Source organism: Aphelocoma coerulescens, unplaced genomic scaffold, assembly GCF_041296385.1.
Source record: "Aphelocoma coerulescens isolate FSJ_1873_10779 unplaced genomic scaffold, UR_Acoe_1.0 HiC_scaffold_182, whole genome shotgun sequence".
Taxonomy (NCBI): Eukaryota; Metazoa; Chordata; class Aves; order Passeriformes; family Corvidae; genus Aphelocoma; species Aphelocoma coerulescens.
The window spans coordinates 14,844-35,364 of record NW_027183530.1 but is presented as its reverse complement, the minus strand read 5'-3'; the positions used below and the strand labels follow the sequence as shown (position 1 = coordinate 35,364).

General features: G+C 57.4%; 3 protein-coding genes across 4 annotated transcripts in view; 1 reads left to right on the top strand and 2 right to left on the bottom strand.

Moving 5' to 3' along the window:
- Window positions 1-11,941, bottom strand: part of BRD2 (bromodomain containing 2) — a 41,736-nt gene extending 29,795 nt beyond the window's left edge. Inside the window, exons 1-3 of one of the 2 annotated variants that reach the window (XM_068998858.1) lie at window positions 11,342-11,941; window positions 2,774-3,074; window positions 1,388-1,525 (exon numbers count right to left, since the gene is read on the bottom strand). In XM_068998858.1, coding sequence (XP_068854959.1) covers window positions 1,388-1,525; window positions 2,774-3,074; window positions 11,342-11,370 — 468 coding nt within the window. In that variant the 5' untranslated portion in view covers window positions 11,371-11,941. The remainder of the gene's footprint in view (window positions 1-1,387; window positions 1,526-2,773; window positions 3,075-11,341) is intronic. The other variant, XM_068998857.1, reaches the window with a different exon arrangement.
- Window positions 11,942-14,424: 2,483 nt separating this feature from the next.
- On the top strand, window positions 14,425-20,509 carry LOC138101002 (class II histocompatibility antigen, M alpha chain). The gene is made up of 5 exons (XM_068998845.1): window positions 14,425-14,536; window positions 16,278-16,544; window positions 17,607-17,888; window positions 17,959-18,084; window positions 20,430-20,509. Exons 1-5 carry the CDS (start codon window positions 14,464-14,466, stop codon window positions 20,432-20,434), a joined length of 753 nt encoding a protein of 250 aa, XP_068854946.1. The 5' UTR covers window positions 14,425-14,463; the 3' UTR covers window positions 20,435-20,509.
- Window positions 19,315-20,304, bottom strand: LOC138101026 (putative per-hexamer repeat protein 5; the record flags this gene model as incomplete). The annotated part of the gene is made up of 1 exon (XM_068998861.1): window positions 19,315-20,304. A coding segment is annotated over one exon (990 nt), but the record flags the coding sequence as incomplete, so codon positions are not given.
- Window positions 20,510-20,521: the final 12 nt, after the last annotated feature.

Sequence of the window (20,521 nt, the reverse complement as noted above, 5' to 3'; positions counted from 1 at the left end):
GGAATTTTTTTGAGGTTTTTTTCTTGGCTTTTTAGGGGATTTTTTCCCGGATTTTTTGGAGGACTTTTTGGGGATTTTTGGAGGATTTTATTAGACTTTTCAAGGATTTTTTGGGAATTTTTTAAGGATTTTTTGGGATTTTTTCAAAATTTTGGGGGGATTTTTGGAGATTTTTTGAGGTTTTGGGATTTTTTGCGGCTTTTTTAGGGATATATTGAGATTTTTTGGGGAATTCTTTGGGATTTTTTTTGAGGATTTTCAGAAATTTTGGGGGGATTTAGGGAGATTTTTTTAAGAAGTTCTTGGTAATTTTTTGAGGATTTTTTGGAGATATTTTTAGATTTTTTGAGGACTTTTTGGGGATTATTTGAGATTTTTAAAGCATTTTTGGGAATTTTTTGAGGATTTTTTTCGAATTTATGGGGATTTTTTGGGGGGATTTTTTGAGAATTTTTTTCTGGATTTTTTTGGAGATTTTTTTAGGATTTTATGAAATGATTTAAAGAGTTTTTAGGAAATTTTTGAGGATTTTTTGAGAATTTTTTTAATATTTTTTGGGATTTTTGGGGGGACTTTTTCCTGGATTGTTTGGAGATTTTTTGGGGGATTTTTGGAGACTTTTTAAGGAGTTTTTGGGAATTTTTAGCTATTTTTTTCTGGATTTTTGGGGGATATTTGGGGATTTTTCAGGATTATTTTTATTTTAAGAAAACTTCAAAATTATTTTTTCACAATTTTTTTTGCAGTTTTTGAAAATCTAAGGAATTTTTTTTTTTAATTTTAGAGGGGATTTTTTAGGAGTATTTTAGGGCTTTTTTTGGAATTTTTGTAGGGATTTTAAGCAGATTTTTTTGGGAGATTTTTGGGTGATTTTTGGGAATTTTCTGAGTGATTTTGGGTGATTTTTTGGGATTTTTAGTCCCATTTTTGGTGCGATTTTTGGGTGATTTTGTGTGAGATTTCTGCCTGATTCTGGAGAATTTCCACAGTGATTTTGAGTGATTTTTTGGGGTGATTTTGGGGGATTTTTAGTGCCATTTTTGGGTGATTTAGGGTCATTTTTTGTGTGATTTTGGGTGCAATTTTTGTGTGATTTTGGGTGCGATTTCTGTGTGATTTTGGGGAATTTTCAGAGTGATTTTGAGTGATTTTTGGGGTGATTTTGGGGGATTTTTAGTGCCACTTTTAGGTGATTTTCAGCCATTTTTATGTGCCTTTAACACGATTTCTCCTGCCATTTTACCCGATTTTGATACAATTTTTTTCTTACTTTTCAGCCTTTTTTTGCCTGATTTTTTTTATCGTTTTTAGCTATTTTTACCCAATTTTTTTTTTGAGATTTGGGGGCATTTTTGGGGTGGTTTTGGGGTAATTTTGGGGTGTTTACCTTGTTGTAGATGTAGCAGTTGGTGAACATGGTGTTGAAGTCCTGCATGCACTCGGCTGCTCCCCAATAATAATTATTCTCCAAACGTCTCTTGATGGTTCCCATATCCATGGGCTGCTTGATGATTTTGTGATAATCCTGGGAATTTTTTTGGGAAGCAGGAAGGAAACAAAAAAAAAAAAATTGGGGGGGATTTGGGGTTAAGGAGATCAGGAAAAGGAGGGGGGAGGGGAAAAGGAAAACGGGGGGGGGGGGGAGGGGTGAACACGCACTCGGGATGGGGTTAAAGGGTTGGGAATTCTTTGGGATGGGGGTTCCTGGTGGGAATTCTGCTGGAATTGGGGTCTTGGGAGGTTTGGGGGTTGGAGGGAGGGCTGGGATCAGCTGGGAAGGGGGAATGGGAGCTGAATTTAAGGGGGTTTTAAGCCAAATTTAGGGGAAATCGAAGGGAAATTGAAGGTGGTTTTAAGGTGAATTTAAGCTAAGCTGAAGGTGGATTTAAACTAAACTGAATGGGGACTGAACCTAAATTCAAACCTAAATTTAATGGACGTTCCAGCTAAATTCCAGGTGGATTTAAGCTAAATCCTAACTGGACTTAACCTAATTTCCAGCTGGATTTAAGCTAAACTTAAAAAGAATTTAACCTGAACTTAAGGAGAACCCAAACTAAATTTAAAAAGACTTTAAGCGGGGTTTAAAGTATACTAAACCTAAACTCAAAGCTACGCTCAAAGGAAATTCTAGCTCAACTCAAGATGAATTTATCCTCAAATCCAGGTGGATTTAAGCTCAACTTAAGGCCAATTTAAACTGAATTTAAAGGCCAATTTAAACCGAATTTAAAGGCCAATTTAAACCGAATTTAAAGCCAAGTCAAGCTCAGTTTAAAGCCAATTTAAGCCGGGACTCCGACCCCTCCATGGAATTTTTACCTCCGGGCTTTAACTCCTTGGGCGCCACAGGTGCCTTTAAATTTTTGGGGAATTCTCAGGAAGTCTTCTACAAATTCATGGATGGGAGAATCTGCAAATTCAGGGCCTCGGGAATTCTCCCCTCATCCACCTTTTCCTAAGGAACAAGGAAAAAACCTTGGATCACCCTGAAATCCCCATTTTAGGGCCGAGGAGAGGAACGAGGAAGGGGGGGGGAAAAAAGGAGAAGGATTTTTTTTTTTTTTTTTCTTTTTTTTTAGGGTCGGCACCTGTGGCTCAGGGCTAAAATTTCAGCTCGGGGATTTTTTTTTTTTTTTCTCCCTGCGGGATGGGATAGGGGGATTAATAAAAAAAAAAAAAAAATAGGGATACCACACATACAGAATTCCAAAAAAAAAAAAAAAAAAAAAAAAAAAACCCCAAAATCTAGAAATAATTTAATTCCCATTACCGGCAACCCCAACTTGACGGCGTCCACGGGTTGGCGGAAGGGCCAGGCGAATTGGTGCTTCCAGAGGGCTTTCATCACCACCTTGTGCAGGTACTGGAGCTGGTTGGTGATCCTGCCCGGTTTTTTGGGATTGGAAACCTCCGGAGGAGGAGGATTCACCTGGGGATTGGGAAGGGAAGGCACCGAGGCCATGGTGGGGCTCTCGAAGCCCTCGTAGAGCAGCGAAGGTTTCCGGATCCGTTTGCCGGGGGTCGAGTCCGTGGCGAGGGCCATGAGGCCGGCGTTGCCCTCGCCCAGAATCCTGGGTGGGTGGGGGGGAAAAGAAAGGGCGGGGAAAGGGTTAAGGGAAAGGTTCCCGGGATTCCCGGTGGGAATTTCTGGAAGGAGGCGAAATCGCGGCGGAAATCGCTCCTAAAACCGCTCTTAAAACCGCTCCTAAAACCGCTCTTAAAACCGCTCCTAAAACGGTCCTAAAACCGCTCCTAAAATGCTCCTAAAACGGTCCTAAAACGGTCCTAAAACGCTCCTAAAACCGCTCCTAAAATGCTCCTAAAACGGTCCTAAAACCGCTCCTAAAACGGTCCTAAAACCGCTCCTAAACCGCTCTTAAAACCGCTCCTAAAACGCTCCTAAAACCGCTCCTAAAATGGTCCTAAAACCGCTCCTAAAACGGTCCTAAAACCGCTCCTAAAACGCTCTTAAAACGCTCCTAAAACGCTCCTAAAACCGCTCCTAAAACCGCTCCTAAAATGCTCCTAAACCGCTCCTAAAATGCTCCTAAAACGGTCCTAAAACCGCTCCTGAAACCGCTCCTGAAACGCTCCTAAAACGCTCCTAAAACCGCTCCTAAAATGCTCCTAAAACGGTCCTAAAACCGCTCCTAAAGCTGAGATTCTGCTCCAAAGATCCCAATTTTCCTCGGCTTCCCCGTGGGAATTTTGGCCAGGGATGTGGGGGGATATGGGCATGGAGATCTTGTGGATCTCAGGCAAAAATTCCCGTGATTTTTGGATTTCTGGCCATGAGATCCTGGGAATCTCAGGCACAAACTCCCACAGATTTTGGCCAGGACATCCTGTGGATCTCGGGCAAAAATTCCAGAGGATTTTTGGCCATGAAATCCCGGGAATCTCGGGCACAAACTCCCAGGAATTTCGGCCAGGAGATCCTGTGGATCTTGCGTGAAAATTCCCAAGGATTTTGGCCATGAAATCCTGGGAATCTCAGGCACAAACTCCCAGGAATTTCAGCCAGGAGAGCCTGTGGATCTTGGGTAAAAATTCCCGAGGATTTTGGCCATGAAATCCTGGGAATCTCGGGCACAAACTGCCAGGAATTTCGGCCAGGAGATCCTGTGGATCTTGGGTGAAAATTCCCGAGGATTTTGGCCATGGGATCCTGGGAATCTCGGGCACAAACAGCCAGGAATTTTGGCCAGGAGAGCCTGTGGATCTCAGGCAAAAATTCCAGAGGATTTTGGCTGTGAAATCCTGGGAATCTCGGACACAAACTCCCAGGAATTTCAGCCAGGAGAGCCTGTGGATCTCAGGCAAAAATTCCAGAGGATTTTGGCTGTGAAATCCTGGGAATCTCGGACACAAACTCCCAGGAATTTCAGCCAGGAGAGCCTGTGGATCTCGGATAAAAATTCCAGAGGATTTTGGCCATGAAATCCCAGGAATCATGGGCACAAACTCCCAAGGATTTCAGCCAAGACATCCTGTGGTTCTCGGGCAAAAATTCCCAAGGATTTTGGCCGTGAAATCCCGGGAATCTCAGGCACAAACTCCCAGGAATTTCAGCCAGGAGACCCTGTGGATCTCAGGCAAAAATTCCAGAGGATTTTGGCCATGGGATCCCGGGAATCTCGGGCACAAACTGCCAGGAATTTCGGCCAGGAGAGCCTGTGGATCTTGGGTGAAAATTCCAGAGGATTTTGGCCGTGAAATCCCAGGAATCATGGGCACAAACTCCCAAGGATTTCAGCCAAGACATCCTGTGGTTCTCGGGCAAAAATTCCCAAGGATTTTGGCCGTGAAATCCTGGGAATCTCAGGCACATCAGGCACAAACTGCCAGGAATTTCGGCCAGGAGAGCCTGTGGATCTTGGGTGAAAATTCCAGAGGATTTTGGCCATGAAATCCTGGGAATCTCGGGCACAAACTGCCAGGAATTTCGGCCAGGAGAGCCTGTGGATCTCAGGCAAAAATTCCAGAGGATTTTGGCCATGAAATCCTGGGAATCTCGGGCACAAACTCCCAGGAATTTCAGCCAGGAGAGCCTGTGGATCTCAGGCAAAAATTCCAGAGGATTTTGGCCGTGAAATCCCGGGAATCTCAGGCACATCAGGCACAAACTGCCAGGAATTTCGGCCAGGAGATCCTGTGGATCTTGCGTGAAAATTCCAGAGGATTTTGGCCATGAAATCCTGGGAATCTCAGGCACAAACTCCCAGGAATTTCAGCCAGGAGAGCCTGTGGATCTCAGGCAAAAATTCCAGAGGATTTTGGCCGTGAAATCCCGGGAATCATGGGCACAAACTCCCAAGGATTTCAGCCAAGACATCCTGTGGTTCTCGGGCAAAAATTCCCAAGGATTTTGGCCGTGAAATCCTGGGAATCTCAGGCACATCAGGCACAAACTGCCAGGAATTTCGGCCAGGAGAGCCTGTGGATCTTGGGTGAAAATTCCAGAGGATTTTGGCCATGAAATCCTGGGAATCTCGGGCACAAACTGCCAGGAATTTCGGCCAGGAGAGCCTGTGGATCTCAGGCAAAAATTCCAGAGGATTTTGGCCATGAAATCCTGGGAATCTCGGGCACAAACTCCCAGGAATTTCAGCCAGGAGAGCCTGTGGATCTCAGGCAAAAATTCCAGAGGATTTTGGCCGTGAAATCCCGGGAATCTCGGGCACAAACTCCCAGGAATTTCAGCCAGGAGAGCCTGTGGATCTCGGGCAAAAATTCCAGAGGATTTTGTCCATGAAATCCCGGGAATCTCGGGCACAAACTGCCAAGAAATTTGGCCACGAGATCCTGTGGCTGTCGGATAAAAATTCCCGAGGATTTTGGCCACAACTTCCGGGATTTTCGGCCGGGAGCTCAAATGAATGAAAGCCACAAATTCCCGGGAATTTCGACCATGAATTCCCAGGAATCTCAGGCACAAATTCTCAAGGATTCTGTCCATGAATCCCCGGGAATTTCAGCACGAACCCCACAGATTTTACCCAGGAAACCCTGGAAATAAAATCCCAATCATTTTTCCCATGAACTCCAATGAATTTTGACCCTTAACCCCCAGGAATCCTGGCCATGAACTCCCAGAAATTCCAACTCTAAATTCCCAGGAATTCCAACCCCCTGTTGGGGGGATTTGGGGGATCCAGGCATGGGGTCTCCCAGGATCCCAATCCCAAGGATTCAAGAACATCAATCCCAAGGATTTGGGGACACTCAGGACACCAATCCCGAAAATTTGGTGATCCCCAGGACTCCAATCCCAAGGATTTGGAGATGCCCATGACACAAATCCCAAGGATTTAGGGCGATCTAGGAATAGGAACCCCTCCCCAGGACCCCAATTCCAGAGATTTGGGGACACTCAGGACCCCAATTCCAAAGATTTGGGGAAGGATCCAGGAATGGGGACCCTCAGGACCTCAATCCCAAGGATTTCAGGGGGATCCAGGAATGGGGACCCTCAGGACCCCAATCCCAAGGATTTCAGGGGGGATACACCAATGGGGACCCTCAGGACCCCAATCCCAAGGATTTTGGGGGGAGGAGATCCAGGAATGGGGACCCTCAGGACCCCAATCCCAAGGATTTGGGGGGTGGGGATCCAGGAATAGGGACCCTCAGGACCCCAATCCCAAGGATTTCAGGGGGATCCAGGAATGGGGACCCTCAGGACCCCAATCCCAAGGATTTCGGGGGGGATCCACCAATGGGGACCCTCAGGACCCCAATCCCAAGGATTTTGGGGGGAGGAGATCCAGGAATGGGGACCCTCAGGACCCCAATCCCAAGGATTTGGGGAGAGGATCCAGGAATGGGGACCCCAGGACCCCAATCCCAAGGATTTCAGGGGGGATCCACCAATGGGGACCCTCAGGACCCCAATCCCAAGGATTTCGGGGAGGATCCAGGAATGGGGACCCTCAGGACCCCAATCCCAAGGATTTCAGGGGGATCCAGGAATGGGGACCCTCAGGACCCCAATCCCAAGGATTTCAGGGGGGATCCACCAATGGGGACCCTCAGGATCTCAATCCCAAGGATTTCAGGGGGATCCAGGAATGGGGACCCTCAGGACCCCAATCCCAAGGATTTCAGGGGGATCCAGGAATGGGGACCCTCAGGACCCCAATCCCAAGGATTTCGGGGGGGATCCACCAATGGGGACCCTCAGGACCCCAATCCCAAGGATTTTGGGGGGAGGAGATCCAGGAATGGGGACCCCAGGACCCCAATCCCAAGGATTTCAGGGGGGATCCACCAATGGGGACCCTCAGGACCCCAATCCCAAGGATTTGGGGGGGATCCAGGAATGGGGACCCTCAGGACCCCAATCCCAAGGATTTGGGGAAGGATCCAGGAACGGGATCCCCTTTTTTCCCTGAGCTGACCCCTGGGTGATCCTGGGGCTGTTCCCAAGGGCACGACCCCCGAGACAAGGACGGGGGTGACCCCGATGACACCGCCGGATTTTGGGGGTCCCACGGTGACACTGCCAGAATTTAGGGATCCCAAGGTGCCACTGTCCCATTTTGGGGGTCCCAATGTCGCTGTCACAGCGTGGGGGTGACACTGCCACAATTTGGGGGTCCCATGGTGACACTGCCACATTTTAGGGGTCCCAATATCATTGTCACAGCCTGAGAGTGACACCACTACAATTTGGGGGTCCCACAGCATCACTGCCACAATTTGGGGGTCCCAATGTCACTGTCACAGCATTGAGGGTCCCACAGCGCCACTGTCACAGCGTGGGGGTGACCCAGCCACAATTTGGGGGTCCCACAGTGACACTGCCACGCTTTGGGGGTCCCAATGTCACTGGCACAGCCTGAGGGTGACAATGCCACAGTTTGGGGGTCCCAAGGTGCCACTATCCCAATTTGGGGGTCCCAATGTCACTGTCACAGCATTGGGGTCCCCCAATGTCGCTGTCACAGTGTGGGGGTGACCCAGCCACAATGTGGGGGTCCCACAGCGTCACTGCCACGCTTTGGGGGTCCCAAAGTCACTGGCACAGCCTGAGACTGACACTGCCACAGTTTGGGGGTTCCAAAGTGCCACTATCCCATTTTAGGGGTCCCAGTGTCACTGTCACAGCCTAAGGGTGACACCACCATAATGTGGGGGTCCCCACGGTGACACCGCCACAATTTGGGGGTCTCAAACATCACTGCCACAATTTGGGGGTCCCAGTGTCACTGTCACAGCATGGAAGTGACACTGCCACAACTTGGGGATCCCAAAGTGCCACTATCCCATTTTAGGGGTCCCAATGTCACTGTCACAGCATTGGGGTCCCCCAGTGTCACTATCACAGCATGAGGATGACCCACTACAATTTGGGGGTCCCACAGCATCACTGCCCCGATTTGGGGGTCCCAATGTCACTGGCACAGCATGGGAGTGATACTGCCACAATTTGGGGATACCATGATGACACTGGCACAATTTGGGGGTCCCAACGTCATTGACACGGGGGGGGGGTGACACCACTACAATGTGGGGGCCCACAGTGACACTGCCACATTTCGGGGGGCCCAATTTCACTGTCACAGCATGGGAGCAATACTGCCACACTTTGGGGGTACCATGGTGACACCGGCCCCAATTTGGGGGTGCCAATGTCACTGTCACAGCCTAAGGGTGACACTGCCACATTTTGGGGGTCTCAAACATCACTGCCACAACCTGGGGGTGACACAGCCACACCGCCAGAGTTTGGGGGTCCCAATGTCGCTGTCACAGCCCAAGGGTGACACCGCCACAATGTGGGGGTACCACGGTGCCACTATCCCATTTTGGGAGTCCCAATATCACTGTCAAAGCATGGCAGTGACACTGCCACAATTTGGGGATGCCAAGCCGCCACTATCCCATTTTGGGGGTCCCAATGTCACTGTCACAGCTTGAGGGTGACACAGCCACAATTTGGGAGTCCCACAGTGACACTGCCACACTTTGGGGGTCCCAAAGTCACTGTCACAGCATGCGAGTGACACCACCACAATGTGGGGGTCCCAAGGTGCCACTATCCCATTTTGGGAGCCCCAATATCACTGTCAAAGCATGGCAGTAACACTGCCACAATTTGGGGATGCCAAGGCGCCACTATCCCATTTTGGGGGTCCCAATGTCACTATCACAGCATGAGAGCGATACTGCCACAATTTAGGGGTCCCACAGTGACACTGCCACACTTTGGGGGTCCCAAACTCACTGTCACAGCCTGAGGGTGACACAGTGACACCGCCACAGTTTGGGGGGGTCCCACGGTGACACTGCCACACTTTGGGGGTACCATGGTGACACTGCCCCAATTTGGGGGTCCCAGTGTCACTGTCACAGCATGAGACTGACACTGCCACAGTTTGGGGGTCCCAAAGTACCACTATCCCAATTTGGGGGTCCTGATGTCACTGTCACAGCATTGGGATCCCCCAATGTCACTGTCACAGCGTAAGGATGACCCAGCCACAATTTGGGGGTCCCACAGCATCACTGCCACAATTTGGGGGTCCCAATGTCACTGTCACAGCCTAAGGGTGACACAGCCACAATTTGGGGATCCCACGGTGACACTGCCCCAATTTGGGGGTCCCAGTGTCACTGTCACAGCATTGGGGTCTCAATGTCACTGTCACAGCCTAAGGGTGACACCACCATAATATGGGGGACCCCACGGTGACAATACCACACTTTGGGGGTCTCAAACATCACTGCCACCATTTGGGGGTAACACGGTGACACCGCCACAATTTGGGGGTCCCAATGTCACTGTCACAGCACGGGGGTGACACTGCCACAATTTAGGGGTACTACGGTGACACTATCCAATTTTGGGGATCTCAATGTCACTATCACAGCATGAGGGTAACACTACCAATATTTGGGGGTCCCACGGTGACACCGTCACACTTTGGGGGTCTCAAACATCACTGCCACAACCTGGGGGTGACACAGCCACACTGCCAGAGTTTGGGGGTCCCAATGTCGCTGTCACAGCCTGAGGGTGACACTGCCACAATTTGGGGGTACTGTGGCGACACAATCCCATTTTTGGGGTCCCAATATCACTGTCACAGCCTGAGGGTGACACTGCCACAATTTAGGGGTCCCACGGTGACACTGCCACACTTTGGGGGTACCATGGTGACACTGCCCCAATTTGGGGGTCCCAATGTCACTGTCACAGCCTAAGGGTGACACTGCCACATTTTGGGGGTCCCACGGTGACACCGTCACACTTTGGGGGTCTCAAACATCACTGCCACAACCTGGGGGTGACACAGCCACACTGCCAGAGTTTGGGGGTCCCAATGCCACTGTCACAGCCTGAGGGTGACACTGCCACAATTTAGGGGTACTGTGGTGACACAATCCCATTTTTGGGGTCCCAATATCACTGTCACAGTCTGAGGGTGACACTGCCACAATTTAGGGGTCCCACAGTGACACTGCCACACTTTGGGGGTCCCAAACTCACTGTCACAGCATGGGGGTGACACCACCACAATGTGGGGGTCCCACAGCATCACTGCCCCAATTCGGGGGTCCCAATGTCACTGTCACAGCATGGGGGTGACACAGCCACAATTTGGGGATGCCAAAGAGCCACTATCCCATTTCGGGGGTCCCTCAATATCATTATCACAGCATGAAGATGATGCTGCCTCAATTTGGGGGTCCCAATGTCACTGTCACAGCATGGGAGCAATACTGCCACAATTTGGGAGTCCCAGGGTGACACTGCCCCAATTTGGGGGTGCCAATGTCACTGTCACAGCCTAAGGGTGACACTGCCACATTTTGGGGGTCTCAAACATCACTGCCACAACCTGGGGGTGACACAGCCACACCGCCAGAGTTTGGGGGTCCCAATGCCGCTGTCACAGCCTGAGGGCGACACCGCCACAACGTGGGGGTCCCACGGTGACACTGCCACATTTTGGGGCTCTCCACTGTCACTGTCACAATGTCGGGGTTCCACAGTGACACCACTACAACCTGAAGGGTGTCACTGTCACAGCATGGCAGTCCCACAGCGGCACTGCCAAAATTTGGGGTCCCCCAGTTGTCACTGTCACAGCCTAAGGGTGACACCACCACAACGTGGGGGGGTCCCACGGTGCCACAACTTGGGGGGTGGGGGGGGGGGTCCCACGACGCCCCGCGTGGATCCGCGATCCTGCAAGCCCAACCCCACCACCAGGCCGCACACCTCTCCCCTCACGGCGACACCCCCCAAAACCGCTCGTTTTCCTCCCAAAAACGCCTCCACCCCCTCCCTCTCCCCCCAACGCGTGTTACCCACGGCGCCAGCACCTACTTGCTCTGGGGATTCACATTCTGCAACATCCCGGCGGCTGCGTGCGCGGCCCGAGGGCCCGGCCGGCCTTCGTCTCCTCCTCCTCCTCCTCCTCCTCCTCCCGCCGTCTCCTCCGACGACCCCCCCACTTTGCCCGGCCAAAGCTTCGCCGCTCCCGGCCCGGTGGGGGCCCCCCCACCGTCAGCGCATCCCCGGCGGCCGGGGAGGGGGGTCTTGCCGGGAGCCCCCTCCCCTTTTCGTCCTCCTCAAGCGGCGGCAGCGGCGGCGGCGGCGGTCCCGGGACCCTCGCGCGGCCTCACATCCACGGGCGCGGCGAAAATGGCGGCGCGCTCTGAGGGGATGTAACGGGGGGGAAGGCGGAGGGCACGGGGAGAAGCGGAGCGGGGAGGGAGGGGGGGGTCCCTTCTTCGGAGCCTCACCGGACCCCCCGAACCCGGCGCGATCCGCTCGATACAACCCTCGCCGAGTCGCTGCGAGCCGGCGGCAGCCGCGGGCAGGCGGAGCAAGGCGCGGAGCCGCGGTCGGCGCGGCGGATGACGGCGGATATCGGCCCCCGGCGGGATCTCAGCGGCCGCGCTCCATCTTGGCTCGCTGAGGGAAGGGGGGGGGGGGGGCGGGCGGGAGGAGGAAGGTGGTGGAAGAAGCCGGGCGGAGGCGGCCCCTCGCCGCCGGTGGCCGCAGGCAGGGGTCGCTGCGGAGGCCGGGGAGGGTCCGGGGAGGGTCCCGGAGCCCTCCGGGACGGCGGAGGCGGGGGATGGAGCCGGGTTGGGGCCGCCCCCCGCGCGCGCCGGGCCCGACCCGCTCCGTCCCTTCGTCCCCGCGAAATGGCGCCGCTCGGCCTGCCCCCGCCCGCCCTTATATAGACGAGTCCCGCCTCCCCATTGGCCGCGCCGCGCGCTGACGTCACCCAACCGCCCCGCCCCGCCCCGCCGCGGCCTCATTGGGCGGAGGCACCCGGGGGGCGCCGCTCCGATTGGCCGCACGCCGCGTCAATCACCGGCTCGGCTCCCCGCCCCTCCCGCCCTTCCGCCCGGCGCCTCACCCGACGCGCGCGGAGCCCTCCGCGCTGATTGGCTGGCGCGGGCGCCCGCCGCGCGCTGATTGGCCGGCGGGCAACGCGGTGGGCGGGCGCAGCCGCCGATTGGCGGCGGCGCCCGGTGGGGGTAAGGAGGAAGAAGGGGCCGCCCGGCGCCATCTTGAATGGCGGCGGTGGCCGCGGCCGGACAATGAGCGCGGCCGCTCGCGGCCGGACCCGCCGCTTCCCCCGCCACTCCTCGGCCGCAGCGAACACAGGGGACGCTCCCTCGCCGGGCCTTACCCCCCTCGCGGCGCTCGCCCAGGCCTCAGGGCGCCGTTAAACCCCGCACCCCCCACCCCCCCCCCCCCCGAGCCGCCACGCACCGCGTCGCCCCCGCGCCCCGCGGTGTCCACGGGCGCTCGGGACGCGCCAGCCTTTCCCTGACCACGCGCGGGGGCCGACAACCCCCACGGACACGCCGCTGCCGCGGCCGCCAGCCCCGCTAAAGGCCCGAAACGCCGCTGCTCCCCCCCACCCCCCCTCATCCCCCCCAACCCTGGGGGGCCCCGAACCCCCTCCCTGCCCATGGGCGAGGGCTCAGCGCCCGCTCCCCCTCCGGGACCCCCCGACCCCCTTCGCCCTCCACGCACGGGGAGGGGTCGCGTCCTTCCCAACCTCCCCCCTCCCCCGCTGCACGGGCTCGCAGGACACACGGGTGGCTCCGTGTGGCGTCCGCTTCCCTTCCCCCCCCCTCCCCCCCCAACCACCGTGACACAGCACTTGGGGCCGCGCCCGCCGCCGCCCCCGCGCGAACACCCAAACATGGCGCTTTTCGCCCCAAACCGCCGCCCCCGCCGCGCGCACAAAGCCGCCCCGCCCCGCTGTCAATCACCGCCGCCGCGGCTTCCTATTGGCTGACTCCGCGCCGCCGGGGCGGGACGGGGCGTGATTGACAGCGCGCCGCCGTCACGTGACCTCCCCCGCCTCCGCGCCGCCGTGGGGGGGGGCAGGGCGAGGCCGCCCCCCCCCCCGCCACTCACCTGAGGCGCCCCCGCCTTGGGCCGCGACCCCCGCGCTCGGCCCCGCTTCATCCGCTCCCTCTCCGCTCCCCCCCCAGCCCTGCCGCCCCAAAAAGCCCCGGGTTTTGGGGCAAAAAAGATAAAAAAAACCATCCCGGGGCAGAAAAGGGAGCCACGCGCTACGTCACCCGCGCGGTGATTGGCTCCCCGCCGTCACGTGGCTCCCCCGCGGCTCCCACGGGCCCCCATTCATGGCCCCCCCACTCCCGTGGCGGGAACGGCTCCGCGGGGTCCTAGCGCCGCGCGCATGCGCAGTGCGGGCGCGCTGCAGCGTTGGTGGGGGGGGAGCACCCACGGGGGTTCGCGTTGGGGTGGGGGGGGGGGGCACCCACGATGGGTGGGGTGTCCCAAGAATTCCAAGGGTGCCCCCACGAGGGTCCACGACTTTCCTGGGATGTCCCTCTGCCATCCTTGGGGGGGCCGGGTGGGGGGGGGGGGGTTGGCAGAGGGTGGGGGGCACCCACGGGGGTCCGTCACGGGGTGGGGAGCACCCACGGGTGGTGCGGGGGTGGCCCCAAAAAAACTCCGGCGCTGCCTTCACGGGGGGGGGTTCCACGACATTCCCGAGACGCCCCCCCCCCCCCCCCCGGCCACCTGCGGGAATTCCAGGCGACGCGAGAATCGTCACGCGTGTCCCCCCCCCAACTAACCCCGCCGAGCTCCCTAACCCCGCGACATCACCCGAGCTGTCCCCCCTGCCTTTTGGGGGGGGGGGGGGGTCCCCAGGCGTGACAGGGAGGGGGGTGTGTGTGTGTGTGTGTGTGTGTGTGTGTGTCCCCAACCCCTCGTCCCGCGTGGGGAGGGTCGGGGACCACCCCCGTGTCCCACGCGGGGACTCGGGCGGCCGCTCTGTCACCGCCGCCGCGCCGCGCTCGGGGCCGCTCTGCCCGGCAACAGATGACGCGCGGCCCGCGGAGCGCTCCCATTGGCTGGCGCCGGCCAGCGGGGAGGGGGGGGGGGCGCACGGGTGGGGACAGCGGAGCCCCCCGTGGGGACATCGGGGCCCCCGCGGGGACACGGCGGGCATGGGGGGCTTCGGGGGGCTCGTGGCCACGCTACTCTGGGGGGTTTTGGTCGCTGTCGCCTTCGGTGACCCCGGTAGGAGGTGGCGGGGCGGCGGGGGAAGGCGGGGTGGGGACAAAGGGGACGCGCGTGGCTTGGAGGCGTGGTCTCACTCCGGTGCTTGTCCCCTCTCTGTTGTCCCCTCCCCACCTTGTTTGTCCCCTCTTCCTGTCCCTTCCCTGCCCCCCTTGCCTGTCCCCCTCTCCTTGTCCCCTCTCCCCCTCTCCTTTCCCTGTCCCCTCTCGCCTTCCCCTCCTCCCTTCCCCTGTTCCCCTTTCCCTCTCCCCCTTCCCTCCGCCTTTGCCTCTCACTTCCCTGTCCCCTCTCCTTGTTCCCTCCCTGTCCCCTGTCCCTTCCCTTCTCCCTTTTCCTCTCTCTCCGTCCCTTCCCTGTCCTCCCTTCCCCTTTCCCTCTCCCCATCCCTCCCTGTCCCCTCCTTGTCTCCTTTCCCTCTCCCTCCCTGTCCCCTTTCCCTCTCTCTCCGTCCTCCCTCTCCCCTTCCCTATCCCCTCCTTGTCCCCTTTCCCTTCCCTATTTTCCTTCTCCCCCTTCCCTCCCTGTCCCCTCCCTGTTCCCTCTCCCCTTCCCCTCTCCCTTTTCCTCTCTCTCCGTCCCCTCCCTGTCCTCCCTTCCCCTTTCCCTCTCCCCTTCCCTCCTGTCCCCTCCTTGTCTCCTTTCCCTCTCCCTCCCTGTCCCCTTTCCCTCTCTCTCCCTGTCCTCCCTGTCCCCTTCCCCATCTCTCCCTGTCCCCTCTCCCTCTCCCCTTTCCCCTCCTTGTCCCCTCTCCCTTCCCTATTTTCCCTCTCCCCCTTCCCCATCCCTCCCTGTCCCCTCGTCTCCTTTCCCTCTCCCTCCCTGTCCCCTCTTTGTCCCCTTTCCCTCTCCCTCCCTGTCCTCCCTCTCCCCTTCCCCATCCCTCCCTCTCCCATTCCCTGTCCTCCCTCTCCCCTCTCCCTGTCCCCTCCTTGTCCCCTTTCCCTCTCTCTCCTTGTCCCCTCCTTGTCCCCTCTCCCTTCCCTATTTTCCCTCTCCCCCTTCCCCATCCCTCCCTGTCCCCTCCTTGTCCCCTTTCCCTCTCCCTCCCTGTCCTCCCTCTCCCCTTCCCCATCCCTCCCTCTCCCATTCCCTCTCCCCTCTCCCTCTCCCCCTTCCCCATCCCTCTCTGTCCCCTCCCTGCCCCTCTCCCCCTTCCCCATCCCTCTCTGTCCCCTCCCTGCCCCTCTCCCCCTTCCCCATCCCTCTCTGTCCCCTCCCTGTCCTCCCTCTCCCCTTCCCCATCCCTCCCTCTCCCATTCCCTCTCCCCTCTCCCTCTCCCCCTTCCCCATCCCTCTCTGTCCCCTCCCTGCCCCTCTCCCCCTTCCCTCTCCCTCTCTGTCCCCTCCCTGTCCTCCCTCTCCCCTTCCCCATCCCTCCCTCTCCCATTCCCTCTCCCCTTCCCCATCCCTCCCTCTCCCATTCCCTCTCCCCTCTCCCTCTCCCCCTTCCCCATCCCTCTCTGTCCCCTCCCTGCCCCTCTCCCCCTTCCCTCTCCCTCTCTGTCCCCTCCCTGCCCCTCTCCCCTTCCCCATCCCTCCCTCTCCCATTCCCTCTCCCCTCTCCCTCTCCCCCTTCCCCCTCCCCTCCTGTCCCCTCCCTGCCCCTCTCCCCCTTCCCCATCCCTCCTGTCCCCTCTCTGTCCCCTCCCTGCCCCTCTCCCCCTTCCCCATCCCTCCTGTCCCCTCCCTGCCCCTCTCCCCCTTCCCCATCCCCTCCTGTCCCCTCCCTGTCCCCTCCCAGCCCCGGACCCTCCCTCTCACCTCCTGGCCGAGGTCCTGACGTGCCAGCCGGACTCTCCCTCTCGCTCGCTCTCGGTCACTCTGGACGCTCAGCTGCTCTACACCTTCGACTTCCCGGGATCCCGCTGGAATCCCGGCATCCCCTCGCTGCCCCCCTGGCCCCCGGCGCTGGAGACCCCCCAGGAGATCCTTCCGGAGGCCCAACTGTGCCAGGAGATCCTGCAGAACATCAGCCGGGTGTTCACCGGGCTCCTGCCCGAGGCCAGGGGTAGGTGACCCCCAAAGTGACCCCCAAAGTGACCCCCAAAGTGACCCCCAAAGTGACCCCCAAGGTGACGTCGGCGTTGTCCCCATCCCAGGTGGCCACCGCTGGGATGGAGGCTCGGGTGGGTTGGGAATTTTGGGAATGGCGGTGGCACCTCCGGACAATGGATTTGTGGCCCCAAAGTGTCCCCCGAGGTGTCCCCAAAGGTGTCCCCAAAGTTGGCAGGGCTGGAGCTTCCCAGGGAGAGGATTTGGGGAAGGAGAGGGTGGAAAATGGGAGAATTTGGGGATGGAGGGATGGGGAAAAATTGGGGATGGAGGGATGGGAATTGTGGGAAAATTTGTGGGGAAAAGGGATGGAAAATGTGGAGGAATTTGGGGGTGGAGGGATGGAAAAAAATTGGGGATGGAGGGGTGGAAATGGTGGGAAAATTTGGGGATGAGGGGATGGAAATGGTGGAAAATTTGGGGATGAAGGGATGGAAATATTTGGGGATGGAGGGATGGGAATGGTGGGAAATTTTGAGGAAAAAAGGGATGGAAAATGTGGAGGAATTTGGGAATGGAGGGATGGGAATGGTGGGAAAATTTGGGGATGAGGGGATGGAAATGGTGGGAAATTTTGAGGAAAAAAGGGATGGAAAATGTGGAGAAATTTGGGGATGGAGGGATGGAAAAAATTTGGGGATGAAGGAACAGAAAACGTGGAAAAGCTTGAGGATGAAACGATGGAAAATGCAGGGAAAATTTGGGGAGTAAAGGGATGAAAAACGTGGGAAAAAAACGGGAACGCAGGGAAGGAACAACTTCGAGGACAGAGAGCTGGAAAACCTTGGGAACGAAGCAACGGAAAGCATGAAAAAACTTGGGAACCAAGCGCCAAAAATCCCAGAAAAAACTCTCCAACAAACCCACGGAGACCACAAAAAACCCCTCAGCAACCACCCCAAAACCCAGATCCCCTTCAAAGCCTGGCCATTCCCCCCATCCCAACCCCCCAACTCCGGCCACGCCGCTGTCCAGTCCCGGCCATCCCTGACGGATCCCATCCCATCCTTCCTCGCAGGAATCCCGATGGTCTCCGTCTTCCCGGCTCTCCCGCCGGTTCCGGGCGAACCCAACACCTTGGTGTGCCTGGTGGAGAACATCTTCCCTCCGGCGCTGGACATCAGCTGGACGCTGGCCGGAGTGCCGGTCACTCAAGGGGTCACTCACAGCCCCTACACCCCCACGGCCGAGCTGACCTTTGTCCGGTTTTCCTACGTCCCCTTCGTTCCGGCCGCCGGCGACGTCCACGCCTGCGTGGTCACCTCGAGGAGGGACAACGCCAGCGTGGTGACCTATTGGGGTGAGCTCGGGGACGAGGTGGCCGCGGGGGACGTCCTCGGCGCCGCGGTGACCTCGGGGTGTGTCCGCAGTGGCTCCGGACGCGGCGCTGGACGAGCAGCTGGAGGCGGCGCTGGCCGGAGCTGCCACGGCCTTGGGAATTGTCCTGGCGCTGCTCGGGGTCATCCTGGCCTTGGTGGCTTGGAGGGGTAGAGGGGGTACGGTGATGGGGCTGGGCTGGTTCTGGTTCTGGTTCTAGTCCTGGGCCTGGTCCCAGCCTTAATCCCGTTCCTGGTCCTGGTCCTGGTCCTTATCCCAGTCCTGGTCCTGGTCCCAGCCTTAATCCCATTCCTGGTCCTGATCCCGGTTCTGATCCTGATCCTGGTCCCAGCCTTAATCCCGTTCCTGGTCCTGGTTCTGATCCTGATCCAGTCCTGGTCCCTGTCCTGAGCCCATTCCTGGTCCTGGTTCTGATCTTGATCCCAGTCCTGGTCCTGGTTCTGATCCTGATCCTGGTCCCAGCCTTAATCCCGTTCCTGGTCCTGGTTCTGATCCTGATCCAGTCCTGGTCCCTGTCCTGAGCCCATTCCTGGTCCTGGTTCTGATCTTGATCCCAGTCCTGGTCCTGGTTCTGATCCTGATCCTGGTCCCAGCCTTAATCCCGTTCCTGGTCCTGGTCCTGATCCCAGTTCTGATCCTGGTTCTGATCCTGGTCCTGGTCCCAGCCTTAATCCCGTTCCTGGTCCTGGTCCTGATCCTGGTCCTGGTCCTGATCCCAGTCCTGGTCCTGGTCCTGATCCCATTCCTGGTCCTGATCCTGATCCCGGTCCTAGTCATGGTCCTGATCCAAGTTCTGATCCTGGTCCTGGTCCCAGCCTTAATCCCGTTCCTGGTCCTGATCCTGATCCCGGTCCTAGTCCTGGTCCTGATCCTGGTTCTGATCCTGATCCCAGTCCTCGTCATGGTCCTAATCCTGGTTCTGATCCTTATCCCAGTCCTGGTCCTGGTCCTGGTCCTGATCCCGGTTCTGATCCTGATCCTGGTCCCAGCCTCAATCTCATTCCTGGTCCTGGTTCTGATCCTGATCCCAGTCCTGGTCCCTGTCCTGATCCCATTCCTGGTCCTGGTCCTGATCCTGGTTCTGATCCTGATCCCAGTCCTGGTCCCTGTCCTGATCCCATTCCTGGTCCTGGTCCTGATCCCAATCCCAGTTCTGATCCTGATCCTGGTCCCAGCCTCAATCCCATTCCTGGTCCTGGTTCTGATCCTGACCCCAGTCCTAGTTCTGGTTCTGATCCCATTCCTGGTCCTGGTTCTGATCCTGATCCTGGTCCCAGCCTCAATCCCATTCCTGGTCCTGATCCTGGTTCTGATCCTGATCCCATTCCTGGTCCTGGTCCTGATCCTGGTTCTGATCCTGATCCTGGTCCCAGCCTCAATCCCATTCCTCATCCTGGTTCTGGTCCTGATCCCATTCCTGGTCCTCGTCTCAGTCCTGATCCCATTCTCAGTCCTGGTCCCAGTCCCGATCCTGATCCCAGTCCTGATCCCAGTCCTGGTCCCAGTCCTGATCCCAGTCCCAGTCCTGATCCCAATCCCAGCCCTGATCCCAGTCCCAGTCCTGATCCTGATCCCAATCCTGATCCCAATCCCACTCCTGATCCCAGTCCTGATCCCGGTCCCAGTCCTGGTCCAGATCCCAGTCCTGATCCCGATCCCAGTCCTGATCTTGATCCCAGCCCTGATCCCAGTCCTGGTCCTGATCCCAATCCCAGTCCTGGTCTCAGTCCTGATCCCGATCCCAGTCCTGATCCCAGTCCCAGTCCTGATCCCGGTCCCAACCCTGATCCCTGTCCTGATCCCAATCCCAGTACTGATCCCAGCCCTGATCCCGGTCCCAATCCCGATCCCGATCCCAGTCCTGGTCCCAGCCCTGATCCCAATCCCAGCCCTGATCCCGATCCCAGTCCCGATCCCAGTCCCGGTTCTGATCCTGATCCCGATCCCAGTCCTGATCCCTGTCCTGATCCTGATCCCAATCCCAGCCCTGATCCCGATCCCAGTCCCGATCCCAGTCCCGGTTCTGATCCTGATCCCGATCCCAGTCCTGATCCCTGTCCTGATCCTGATCCCAATCCCAGCCCTGATCCCGATCCCAGTCCTGATCCCAGTCCCGATCCCAGTCCCGATCCCAGTCCCGATCCCAGTCCTGATCCCAGTCCCAATCCCAGTCCCAATCCCAGTCCCGATCCCAGTCCCGATCCCAGTCCCGGTTCTGATCCTGATCCCGATCCCAGTCCTGATCCCTGTCCTGATCCTGATCCCAATCCCAGCCCTGATCCCGATCCCAGTCCTGATCCCAGTCCCGATCCCAGTCCCGATCCCAGTCCCGATCCCAGTCCCGGTCCCAGTCCCGATCCCAGTCCCGGTTCTGGTCCTGGCGCTGCTCGGGGTCACCCCGGCCGCGGTGGCCGGGAGGGACGGAGCGGCTCCGGTGACAATCCCGGCCTAAGGGGGGGGGGACAGGGTGGGAATTGTCACCAATCCCGGTTTCTGTTCCCAGGTTGAGACGATCCGTGCGGGAATCGGGAATTTGGGAAGAAAACCCCGCTTTTCCTCAATAAATCCCCTGCTTTTGGCAGATCCCGTGTGCTC

What these genes read in the sequence shown, in the direction of transcription:
- LOC138101002 (XM_068998845.1), top strand. Translation starts at nt 14,464, where the DNA reads ATGGGGGGCTTCGGGGGGCTCGTGGCCACGCTACTCTGGGGGGTTTTG. An exon ending in TGTCGCCTTCGGTGACCCCG is followed by an intron (nt 14,537 to 16,277) that starts GTAGGAGGTGGC and finishes GTCCCCTCCCAG; the next exon opens with CCCCGGACCCTCCCTCTCAC. An exon ending in CAGCGTGGTGACCTATTGGG is followed by an intron (nt 17,889 to 17,958) that starts GTGAGCTCGGGG and finishes GTGTGTCCGCAG; the next exon opens with TGGCTCCGGACGCGGCGCTG.